General features: G+C 38.5%; 1 protein-coding gene across 4 annotated transcripts in view; it reads right to left on the bottom strand.

Annotated features, from left to right (window-relative positions):
* Positions 1-13,460, bottom strand: part of CTNNA2 (catenin alpha 2) — a 463,429-nt gene that overhangs the window by 11,125 nt on the left and 438,844 nt on the right. For 3 of the 4 annotated variants that reach the window (XM_017742415.1, XM_008639874.2, XM_017742416.1), the window contains one exon: positions 5,021-5,164. The exons of the other annotated variant lie outside the window; for it this stretch is intronic. In XM_017742415.1, the coding sequence (XP_017597904.1) occupies positions 5,021-5,164 (144 nt within the window). The remainder of the gene's footprint in view (positions 1-5,020; positions 5,165-13,460) is intronic. 4 annotated transcript variants of the gene reach the window in all.

Genomic DNA, 13,460 nt, shown 5'->3' with positions numbered 1-13,460 from the left:
CTTATGTAAAGGAGATGAAGGTATAGACTTTAGAAGAATGGTGAAATGAAAAAGCATTTGCAGTGGCTCTTTTCTTATAAAGTTCTTATTTAAATAGTGTACATTAGTCATGATTACCTACAGACTTGACTGCACTTAGCTGGCATCAGAAAAATTCCAATTGTGTGTCTTTTACTATCAGTCATGATCCACCATGGATGGTGTCACTTGCACCCCCAGAATTTCTTCGGATGTCTCTGACTGAACAATTTCTCTAGGAACGAAAGCAGGAAAAATAGGGCTGTTCATAAAACCCACTGATTCAGTGTGTTTGGTGACCTCATCAAAGCATTCAGAGCTTCCATTTCTACAAAATAAATCTCATCCTGCACTCAGCCTCCCTAATTCCAGGTTCTGGACCAAAAGATTCCAGACTCTCTTTGTGCTTGGTGAAGAAGACCAGGAACCATGGAGCACTCAAGATCTCTCATGGGTTCATTCTCTATGGAGATCGGCCAAAGCACCCCACCTTTTAAACTCTATTTAGAGATCCTGAATTGCATTAGAATCTTAAAGATAGTACTGACACTCTGGGAGAAGCTCAACATCTGCGAAAAAATTGTCCTTAGATTTGACCTAGTGGTCCAAGAATTCAAACAACCTAATGACTGTTTCTGAGACTGTTTTCCTTAATTCTTCTATTTTGGTCCCCAAACATGTCAAATGGGAAAAACCCACAAACTACAAACTTATACATTTCTCCAATCTCCAGAAACTAGGAAGATTAGAGCATAGAAACAGCGACTTTATATAGATAAATGCTCCTTAATAAGCAATTTAAATATTTCTGTTCAGAAAAAATTAGGCAGCAGCTCAGTTCACAGAAAGTTGAATTTACTTACATATGAATACAAACCCTTGAAAGAAGCCCAAGGCTAAACTCTGACTCTGTATATGTCTGAACACATGGTTTAATTCACCTGCTTATGCCTCTGTAAATTTTTAAGGTATTACCAACCTAACCAGTTGTCAGTGTCTACCTGAAACAAGAATATCTGCCCTCTGGAAATGGCTCTTGAGTTCCACATAAAGGAAGCCTGGAGTGAACATCTCAGATGCAGATGTTTACACTTGGCTGGATGAATCACTTTTCATACAGCAATAGAGATGACAGCAAAAACCTCTTCATGATTCAATTAAAATCTTTCTGAATAATAAAATAACCAGTTTCCATTATGCCAGAGACCTACTCTCATCTTCTTGCACAGCTTGAGTGGGGTAGCCTCCCACTGTTACTGCAGGATTTCTTTTTCAAACCATACTTCACCCTGGTGAAGTCTTTCTCCTGTTGTTTATTTGGGGGGGCAGTGTTTGTGGTTCCTTTGGTTCTTGGGGGTTGTTCTGTTGTTTTTGGTTGATTGGTTGGTTTCAGTTTTGTTTTTTTATTTGGTTTTTTTTTTTAATTTGGCCATCCAGACTGGAAACTGAAATATCAAATGGAAGACAGAGAAACTCTGGTCTTGAACATTAGCTGAGTCTTGAAGGAGTATGTAGTTTTTGAAACCCATCGTGATTCTATAGATCTCTTCTGCCTTGAGCATGGCTCAGCATTATTTGTAGAAAGGAAATAATGACAATATTTACCTCTGTTTTCAGTTTTACCAGGGTACACCATGTGTCTGCTTTGAGACACTCAGATGGGACTGATAAACATCCAAAGGATTACGATTTAAGAGAATCATGTTTAATGTCTTCGAGTGCAACTGTCCCAGGATCAGAAAGTCCAGGGTGTTAAGGCAGTCCTGGCTTCCTCCATCCACTACCCTCAGTTCAAGGGCTATGGAGCATTTTTGTTGTAAATTCAAACAAGCTGAGGTCGAGGTTTAAAAGGACTGCAATTTAAATCAACATGAAGAGTCCTCTAGAATGCTGTGAACTGTCATTGTGACTTCTGCTTAAAGAAGATTAAATCCACAGCGATTCATGTTGAGGCAATGGTGTTAAACCAGCCCAAAACTGCAGTAAGAGAGGGCAGGGGGAGAAGCATCTCTTTGCCAGCTGACACGGTTTGGGAACAGATGGTACATTTCACAGCTCTCCCTCACTTCTCACATAGAAAAAGAAGGTAAGAACCAACCCACAAAGTTTTAATTCAACTTGTAAGAGAAATAAGCCTGGCAAATAGAGAAAAATTGGGAATTTCACATAGCTGCTTTAATCATACTGCAAAAATGCTTTATCCCTGTAGATGATCTCACATCATTAAACTATTGCTCACCCTTTGCCATTATGACTGAGGAACAAATCTGTCATTTAAATGCTGATCTCCTTAAATATATAGGCGTAAATATACTAGTTAATATATTGGGTTTGTTTCAAGACAGTTATACATAACATGCTTGCAAATACAAAGCAATAAATTTTTTAAGAATACCATATCAAAAATTAACTTTCAGTTTGCTAATAATTTATGAAGATTTAACTCATTTGAATTAGCATGTATTGGAAGAAATTTCTCAGATATTTGCTTTCAAAGTTTTCATATTAAACACTAAATAAAATCAGCTGAAATCTAGGCCTTAGAATATTTTAATGTAATGTACATGTAAATCTTATTAAACAAACTCCATAACTGACTGAATACACATTTAAGCCTAAGCTGTAAAACGCAGGAATCTGTGCACTTCAGACATTTTAATTTTTTTTTTAAATCATAGCTGCTAGTAAAATAATTTAACAGGGGAATTAGCTCAGTAGTAACATTAGTTTATTTATTCTCCCAATGTTAAGTCATTCAGCCAAACTCACAGCCTGGGGTTACCTGGGCAAAAATTCGTTATTAGCATTGGCACAGACAGATTTCAGGTTAATTATTGCAACAATTCATGTAATTTGGAATATCATTCGCTCTACAAACTCCCCACTATAAAGAAGTCGGCCAACTGCTAATTTGCTCATCTTACAAGATAAATTTAGAATGCAAATTTCTCTGGATTCAAAGTAATCCACTGACATCTCTGTTCCATGGTATCCTCTTAGTGCTGATCACTGTCTCTAATTCACCATCATTACTGAATGACATCAGTTCTGATTCCCTTTTCCCAATCCTTATAACCACTCTTAAAAAGAGTTTCTATGCCACCAAAATGCTTTTGTATCATTGAAGTGAGGTTAGGGCACTGTAGAGTTGCTCCTTGTGTTTTATCAATTCTGTGCAAAAACTAAAGTCTCCTGCATTATGCGAGAATAATTATGTGCTAAGACAATTTGATAAACTCATCAGCATAGGATGTGCTTAGGATCTAAATTAAATTTTACCTCCAAGCATTTGCCTCTGAAAAGAACAAACTTCAAATCATCTTTAAGAGCAGCAATTCCCATAAAGTTTTCCCAGTGAAACATTAGAGATTGACTAACCTGTTTTTCCTTTCCTACTGAAAAGATTAAAGTTTGCTGGGGAAGCTAAATTTCCTAGGCAAGTTCGTGGCTTTGCAAAGGAAGATTTGGAGATTTCAGTGTTTGGTTTACTTAAGGAATAAACAGTAATAACAAAACTCCTTGTGCACATTATTCAAAGCCAAAAAAGCTACTACCCGTCAGGGAGACATTTTAATATTCTTTGTCGCTATTTTTCTCTTTGACAGGGAGGGGAACAACCATTTGTGAAAGTTTTGGTAGGTAGCTTTGTAAACAAGACTCTCACCCTCCCCGAATTTAATTTAGATTGCCTGTGCATTGATACAAAGAGCATTCCTGAGGAATATCTATCCATCGCTATGGACCAAATCCCAACACATGCCACTGACCAGAAGATGGAATGGTTTGAATCCTTACCCAATTGCTCAAAGCCACCTAGTCACCTGGAAATAGAAGTACTTCATCAATCAGACTATGGACCATCTCTGCTGAAAAGGCTGTGATTGCACTCTCTTTCTTTGATTTATTGAGGACATGTTGCTGCCTTTTAGTGCCTCTCACTGGGATATGACAAGACCCCACACGAAGCTGGTAAAGAGCTTTAAATGAACAAGAATAGCAAGATTTGCAGTATCCCTAGGGCCCAAAATCTTTGTATGATCCTTCTTCTGCCCTTTAGTATGAGAGATCTGACATCTTGACAGCTTTAACAGATACCCAGGAGGCAGAACAAGAAAGGAAGATCTTCATAGTCGATCTTGTCTTTTTTAATATGCTGGGGGATATTAAAACAGTGAAGCAGTAATACCTGGGCCGAGGAAAATAGGTAACAAAACAATGCTTTAAAGTAAAATCATAACATTTAGGTAGTGAGACAAAAAACACACCAAGAAATTCAGTCAGCAGTATCCCTGCCCATCTCAAGTTTTTATCAAAGAAAAAAAAGAGTCAAATGCTTTGATTTATAATTTCAAAGGTTAAATCTGAGTTATGTCTCCCCAGGGTTTCCTGCTTAATTTTATGTCTTCTACAATTTACCTTTGAATTTTATTTCATCTATAAAAGAGGTCTTATAATTGGCATATTGTCAATACACAGATTCATAAATATACTGGAAAAAGTGAATAAAAACAGTAATAGAGAATATAAAATAAAAAGAAATCCTATCCCATATAAACAGCCATTATCCACAGTTAGTAATGATAAATATATAAATAAAACCATCTGTCTTTAATCATAAAGAACTTCAGGAAAATTATGGCCCAGCACTGTAACTAAATACTGTAATTAAATTAATGGAAGTTTAGCAGCTGAGTTCAAGGGGATCAGAGCCTGCCTTTCACAGGACAATATAAACATTGAAGGATCAGTTTAACCATCAGCCAATGGACCACCTCTGCAGAGAAACGTGGCCATTGCTTTGCAGGTGAAGTTAACTCTGGGGCTTCAGGCCAGGGAGGAAACGCTTCTTCGCAGGTGACTAAGACAACACGTGCAATTAACTCTGTGAGTCCTATGGTTAATTAAAAAAAAAGAGAAGCTATCAAGAAAATCCCCCATTCTCATGTCTCTTCCCTCCACCCCCAGACCTATAAAGACATAGATGAGACAGGAGGTTACTCACCGTTGAGGAGTCACCGCTTCCAGTCTCAAGCGTAGCTCCCTCAGCACAGGTGGGTGGGTGGGTGGAAAGTTGACTAGCCCTGCCCCCATCTATGACATCACACTCTACCTCATAAAAGGTAGTGAAAGTGCTCTGAACTCCAGTCTGATTTCCGAGAGATACAGAAAAGAGATAGTGAGAGAGAGAGCAAGAGAAATATTGTGCCGTAGCGTAGAGGTGAGGAGAGAGGGAAACGTGTGCTGAAGGAGCTATGCTTGGCCAAGGAACACAGGGCCTCCTCCACGATGAGTAACCCCACTGGCTGGGGGTTCCTCTCACTCCTTCCCACAGCACAGGGTCAGCCTGCCAGCCCTACAGGGCTTGCTGATTCAAAAGGGGAAAATTTTTGGCACCTTCTGATGACAACCAGAGAGGACAGAAAGTTCCATCCCAATTAAACGCTGACTGACATCAATCTATCAACCAGATGAATTTGGTCAATAGATTCCCAAGTGACTCTATTTTATGTATGGTTTTGTACAGCCAAACTGCACAAAAACATCCACACCAGTGCAAGCAGCTAAAATTCCCGTGACTACAACAGGAATTACATTTGTGTCCCCCCATGTGGGAAAAACATCCAATTCACACCTGTGGATTGACCCTTGAGTAGAGTAATCCAGAGGGTTGGGCCTCCTGCACTACTGCATGAAGGAGGTCAGGAAAAGAATTATGTTTTTCTTGCATCGAAAATGAGAACTGACAAACTGTGCTGAAAGAAAAAGTGAGGGAAGTATAAAAATTCTGGGCATACATTTATTTACAGAGCACACTTTTGAGTTCCAGAAAATATCAATAAAATTGCAAAGAGGTGATGTTTTTAAAGATGTACATTTTTAGACAATGACAGCTATACAGGCTGAGGCACACTTTTTTTTTCAAACGACATCCCAAGGACTGAAACTGGATGACTTAAAATGGGATATTCAGTCTAATTTATTGTAAATGGTATTTTTATCATCCAAATTCTGGAAAAGCAGGTTTTGGAGTAAACATAATTGCTTATATTATCCACTGGGATTTTCTTAATAACCTAGCTGCAGACTAAAATTAAAAAAAATAGTATCTTTTTTTCTGCTGCTAAACCTAACTCCATTAAATAAAACTGCTTAGAGAATGGGGGACTATTCAGTGCCAGTAAAGACTGCTAGCATAAGATCCTGCCTTATGGAAGAGGAGAAATAAATACTCCTTAAATCTCTTTTAAGGATATGTATTAAAAGCACACAGAGTTAATATTGATGCTTTCCCTCAGGCTTTTTGGTGCTACAAAGATCATGTGAACTGTAATCTAATCATGATTAGTTTCTCTGTCTTAATAATGATTAATGTGCATTCCCTGCTCGGTCAGTGTGTTGTTTTTCTCTCCTTTCCTCCTATTGAAAAAAGAGAGTATGTGACTCATGTCTAGTACCAGTCACTCCACCTAACAACAGAAGTCAAGCATTTTCCTTCTTAACCTTCAAAACATTTATCATCATGGTTATCCTGCAGTATCTGCAGATGCTGCTTTAAACCAGTGCATGTGTGGATTTAAAAACTCAACAAATGGGTGCCCAGTGGGCGAAATGAAGAGTTACTGTGGCTGTTAGAGATGAAATGTAACTGCAGGAACACAATGCAAAACTAGGCTGCAGCTGAGGAATGCTAAGTGATGATAGTGCTGTTCATAATTTAACTGTTTTCGCATCATCTCTTGATTACAAACTATTTGCACTTTTGAAGACAGAGGGGAGGAAAACCTCCTCTGGTCCCCTGTATTGCATCGACTCCTTATTAATATTTATGTCTAATGGCCTGCTAAAGAGAAAAGAAAAATCCAATTTTTAAAGGCTTTTATGGTAAAAAGTACCAAGTAGTGTTCAGTGAATTCATAACTTAGGTAACCTATGGCTTGACTACTGCACCACAGTTGTTTTTGCCAAATAAAGTAGGAATATATTTCGAACTCCTGTGACCACCAGACCTCATGAAGCCTAAGTCAGGTTGCTCCTTCTGATAAAGAGAAGGATGTTCAGAGGATATAATCTTAAATATGAGAAAAATTACACATGTAACAGCAGCTCTCCTAAAGAGAGAGTTTAGAGGGATAAAGAGTTAAACTGTCTTTTATTGGGATGAAACATATGAAAGTAGCATAACTAAATCCTGTAAGACTGAGTATGGCCAAGGATATTTTTCAGTAACAAGATAAGAAATACGGAGAAATACGGAAAATTCCACCCTGATAATGTGATATAAACAGTTCAATAGATTGGGTAGCAGATTATACCCCAGATGGTGTTTTGGGGCTAGTACTGCTTAAATTTGAAATCTTGTTTTGACCTGCTTAGTATGATTTCTGTAGTTGATAAAGAGAATATTAAGTGAAAAGCAAGGTTAAGACTGAGTTGTGAACATACACTAGAACACATTACTGAATAAAAGCAGAGAAAGAATACACCTCATGAAAACATTTTTAAAATGTATATACATTCAAGAAAGTGCAGAAATCTTCCAAATGCTCCAAGGAACACGACTAAGATTAATTAAATGAATGCACGGAAATGCAAAGAGATAGTAAATGAAGACTTTAATATCAAGTATTTTCTTAAGGGATGTAAGCTAAGCCTAACAGCATAAGAAAACTATGTGAATGCAGGTCAAGTAATTGATTTAATCACTTGCACCCAGGCACTAGAAGTCATCTTAAAGTAAGGGTCCATGTTCAGTCTGACCTCAAAGACCTGCTGGAAAAAAAATCCCAGTGTGCTTTCTTTCTTGCTTAAAAGGATGAACAGTGGTGGGAAAGGCAGGCACCACACAGGCACTCCTGGGTGCTGTCTGTAAAGTTTGAGCACAGAGAGCAGCTGGGGAGTACCAACCCTGCAGAAGCATTACCCAGACTAGTACAGACAGGAGGTAAGAATGGATGGATTGTAAGGAATTGAAAGAAGAGCTTGAAAAGGCCATGTATAAATGCCAAAGGGACACATTTCATAAAAGTCTGAGAGCTTAGCACAGACACACCTCTGACCCAAAGAGGGCCAGCTGCTGTAGGGCATCGGCATGATGGATAAGTGGGAAAATCCTTTTTGTACATTATCTGTCATAGTTAAGGAATGATGAAATATGGAACATCCTACCTGACACTGAATAAAGCTGTAACTTCTCTAACTTTTTGACAATGGAAATGTTGAATCCAGTTGCAGATACAAAAAGGGGATTAAAATGTTTCTGCAGTCTTTTGGCCCAGATCTTGATGCTCTAATCCAGTTTTACAGAGTTCTAATTTGGTCTTTGATGAGATTTAGGACACGTTACTTGTTTACTTCATCTCAGTTTCTAGACATACTATTACCTACCTGGTAACCCAGTTCACAAGGTTTTGATGATGCATTAGTCAGAATCAGAAAGAACTGATGCTAAAAGAAAACATTTGAGAATATCTAACAGTAAGAGGTTAGGATTGATTTTTCTGGTATTGGATAGTTTTTACTTTGACTTCATATCAATGTCTTAAATACATTGCACAAAACAAATCCTTTTTGTTGATGCAGCTGCTTACCAGCCATGTAAGATTAGATGTGGCAACAGGACTATTCTTCCTTTGCTTCTTATGAGGTACATAAATAATTTCAATAATAATATGTCCCAAGTATGGAAGAAAATATTTCAGAAGTTAAAGACAGAAGGCAACTTTTAACCTTCCTCACTCCGTTTGCTCTCTTTCTAAAGGCCATTATGACCTACCACCTTTAATAGAAATACATCTCATTTGTGAGTTTTATTAAACACTTTATTGTAAGCTGTTCTGTTCAGTATTTGCAGTAGATTTTGCTCAGGCTGGTAACACCTGTTGATGTTTTCCCTTGAGGGCGAATCTTGTCTGGGAGTAGTTCTATATGTGTTACTCATCTACAACTCCAGTTGTCAAGAAGTGTAATTAAAGTCAAAGGAACTGGTAAGTCTGAACTTTAGTTGTTACTCTTTTACTATCTGCAAAAGCACCATCTGATAGTACTTTTAGAAGTGGGATTTAGTGTCACTATGTTCAAACTCAAGGAGTTAAATAATTGCAGGAGCAACAAGATGTATTTCTGTAAGAAATATTATCCAAAATTTCCTATTGTGGGTTAAAGCTGTCATTATTCAGATGGGAAATTCATTCCCTATAATTTCATGTGCAAGAAACAAAACTCAGTTTCATTTAAGGCCTTGGGATGAACCTATTAGCAAATTTATGCTCTGCATTAGGGAGACCAACTGAGAATGCCCCAGGGTAAAGGAATTCATATTTAATACCAAATGGTGACACTTGGCCCCAAACCATCTCTGCTAAAGGCAGTAAGACAGGAAAAGAAGTAAACATCAGATAGCACCGAAGTCCTCTCTCTCTTTATAGTAATTCTTACAGGAATAATCCTTTAGGACCATATCTTAGGTTGTGTTAGAATGGTCTCTGAGCCTTGCTAATTACTGCAGGGCTGGTGTAATTTGTGTATCACAAAACCATTATATTCCCATTTTCTTCCCAACTCATTCAGCATGGCCTGGAATAGGAAAACAGCCTGAAGTGAAGCTGTAACTACCACAGCAGGCGAGCTTTGAATTGTTGAGTGGCTACTATTTTTAAAGCAAATGCAGTATGTAATGAAGCAAATACAACAGTATTTCCTTCAATTCTCTAACCTTTTTCTGTGGTCGTATTTGTTTCAAGCCTCAGTCTTGAATCTGTCACATTTTGCGTTGTTCTCAAGGAATTAGATGGCTTAATATTGTTTGGTATCAGAAATGCTTCTCTTTGCAGAAAATTCTTCTAATGAGAAATTTCAATAAATGTAATCTCCACAAATGCTTGAATACTGGTCACCTGATAAAGCACAAGAGCATGTTCTGTGGAGCCAAAATGCTTCTTAATAAGGATAAAAGTCTGACCCGTCTAAACTTAAACCTACTGAATGCAGACATATAGATGGTGTGCATTCTTCTTGTCTCCATGAATATATTCTAATGAAGACAAGTGCAGTGTAATTTTGCTTTGAAAATTAAATTCTAGATAACATCTTTCCATTTATGCAGGATAAATGGAAAGATTACGATGTATTTTATGACGTATAAATATTTCATATTTATGTGTGTTTACATATGCATTTATATAAAATGAGGTATTTTCTTAGTCCTAAAAATAGCCTTATATCAAAAAAATTGGAGCTTCAAAAGAACTGAGATGATTACATGAAAAATATTTTCTTGTTGGATTTTTCACTTGTGTCTTGAGCTTTGTTCATCTGCTTTTCCTTATATAAATTCTGCCTGCCACCATCCACCTTCTTTGAAGGAACGGCCATACACTAATAAAAATAAATTAACCTTTCCAGAGGCTTCTGCACAGTTTTTTCTGTGGATCACAGTTATGATCCCCCTGAAGCCCAAAGCTCAGGGTATGTGCTATCATCCAATCCAGCACCTTTTGTAAAGGCAAAACCCTGTGAACTCCCTGACACAGGAACAAGATCCTGTGGGATCTTTCACTTGCCTGAATCAAAACACTGAACAAACATTTAAAGAGACCTCTGGAGGACTCCTGTACAACTTTTGACTTGAAATGGGTTGATTACTGACGTTAGATCTTCTCAGCTGCTACACTGTCTACTCCAGGCTTGAATTCCTCCAAGGAAGCCAACTGCATAAACTCTCTGGGCTCCTGGTCTGTGCTACCTTTACTGGGGTGCAAAAGGTAGGCTACATATAACAAACTAAATTCTTATTACTGTCAAATATTTGGGAGAGGTATTGCAAATGGCTTTAGAGCCACTACAGATACATCTATTTATGCCTTTTTTTTTTTAATTTAAGATGTTTTCATAGGATAATTAGGAATTCTTCACTGTTTTAACTTTGAGAAAGCCCTAAGACAGTGTTTCCATAAAATACATCATATATAATGAATATATGACCATGAGGGATTTTATCAGCACTCATTTTGATTAACCTGCATAACTCACTGGTGCCTTTGTCCTTTAGGAGTAGTAAATTGACTCAGTGTCAGGATGATAAATTTTTTATGTCACTACATCGTCAGGTAGTCCCTTCTTGGACAGTGTACTGAGGAACATTCTGTGCCAGCAGGAGCTGGAGACTTCTGTATTAGTCAGTTCAAACAGATTTGTTCCAGATAAAGGTTTATCCAAACCTATGAAGTATATATGCTTCACATAGCCATATATTTTGGAACAGAGTACACTTACTATGGCTTTATTTCACCCTCACATTTATCAGTATATCTGCATAAATTCAAACACTTATGCAGAGGTTATTTAAATATATCTTCAACCTAAACTGTCCAGCTGAAACATCTCTCTGTATTTTTCATGTCTTTAAAGTCTCCCAAAGCAGATGACATGAGCTAGCTGAATACACAGTGCAGATCAAGCTCTCTCACTTTCCCCCCCCAGCCCCAGACTTCCTGTCCTGGAAGCTGTTTTGCGCAACTGCCAAAATAAAGACCCTGAGTTTTTATTTTCTCTCCCTGCTTGTTATGTTTGGAAAATAGAGATTATTGTGGAGCTCAATCAGCTTTACGGTCCTGACTTCATCTCAGTCCTTCCCCAACATTGCAATTCTTTGATTTCATACTCCTATCCTGCTTTTGGTTTGGCTTTATTCCCCTGACCATTTCATATCCCCTATTTCTTTGGCTTACTTCCTTATTATTTCCAAAGTGCTGTCCTTTATCCACTTCTTCCACAGAATCACAGGATCAACTAGGTTGGAAAACACCTCTGAGCTCATGGAGTCCATCCTATGACCCAGCACCACTGTGGCACTGAGTGCCATGTCCAGTCTTTCCTTAAACACCTCCAGGGATGGTGACTCCACCACCACCCTGGGCAGCCCATTCCAATGTCTAATCACCCATTCTGTGAAGAAATCCCTCCTAATGTCCAACTTAAACCTCCTCTGGCACAGCTTAAGACTCTGTCCTCTTATACTGTGGCTGGGTTCCTGGGAGATGGGGAGAATCCCCTCCCTCCCCTGCTGCCCACCCGGCTTTGGATGCAGCCCAGCACCCCTGTGGTTTCTGAGCTGCCAGTGCACATTACTGGGTCATGTGGGGCTTTTCATCAACCAACACCCCCAAGCTCTTCTTCTCAGGGCTGCTCTCAGTCTATTCTCCTCCCAGCCTGTGTTTGTGCATGGGATTGCCCTGACCCAGGCACAGGACCCTGCATTTAGCCTTGTTGAACTTCATGAGGTTCTTACAGACCCACCTCTCTAGTCCCTTTGGATGACATCCCTCCCCTACAGCATGTCAGTGGCACCACACAGCTTGGTGTTGTCACAAAACTTGCTGAGGGTGCACTTGATCCCACAGTCCATGTCACTGACCAAGATGTTAAACAGTGCCAGTCCCACCACCGACCCCTGAGGAACACACTCATCCCTGGTGTCCACTTGGACAGTGAGCCCTTCACTTCAACTCCTTGAGTGTGACCATGCAGCCAACTCCTTATCCACTTCTCTACAGTTTAGAGACAAGGATATATGGGCCAGTTGTTCCATTTCTATTATAAATTTATAGTAGAACTCATTTTGTCGTTAGCTGAGTAACCTTTTTGCACTCCTGAGAATCTTCAAGAAAAGGAACCCAACAGTTTTGTCAATTTACCAACTCTCCCTTCATGAAACTTTCTTTCACATAATGCTCAATTCTTGCCTGGTTCAGGAGAATTAAATCACTCTGTTTACCAAACTCCAAATCACACTTTGTCCATTCTGTCAAATATTTTAAATGTATTTTTAGCATTTTAAATGCAAAGGTTCTCTCCAATTGCCAACCTTGTTTTAAAGGAAAACACCCCAGAAAGGCGGGGTTTTTTTACTCTTAATCAACTATTTGGGTACATCCTCTTAATCCAAATTCAGTGAAAGATGGCCTTGCCCACTTTTATTAACGGGTGAACTTCAAATTACCTGATTTTTCCTTGAGTCTACAGAATTAATAAGTAGGAATGTGATACTTTACTGCCCACATGATACCAACTTGCTTTTACAGTACAAGGTAGTTTAGAGTGATTCAGCCTTAATTGAAAGAAAAGTAGGACATTTAAGCCATTTTTATTAGATGAAAGATCTGTAGGCAGAATTGATAAGGAAACTGCTGCTGAGCTCACCTGAAATAACTGCTGGATGCTCACTGTTATTCTGTGATAAATAATGAGCCTCATGCATGTTTGATGAGGACTGGCTCTTTCTGGTTACCTTACTCTGATCTCTGATCACAAATAAACATACAATTATTTTGCAGTATATCCTGTATCTGTTCATACTTTTATGTATCCACCCTCCCAGTCCAGGTGTTATGCCAATTTTCATCACGTCCTACCCAAAATTAATGGAGTGGCTCCAGCCCTTTTAC

Source organism: Corvus brachyrhynchos, unplaced genomic scaffold (assembly GCF_000691975.1).
Source record: "Corvus brachyrhynchos isolate BGI_N302 unplaced genomic scaffold, ASM69197v1 scaffold166, whole genome shotgun sequence".
NCBI lineage: Eukaryota > Metazoa > Chordata > Aves > Passeriformes > Corvidae > Corvus > Corvus brachyrhynchos.
This window is presented reverse-complemented; position numbering and strand designations above follow the sequence as displayed.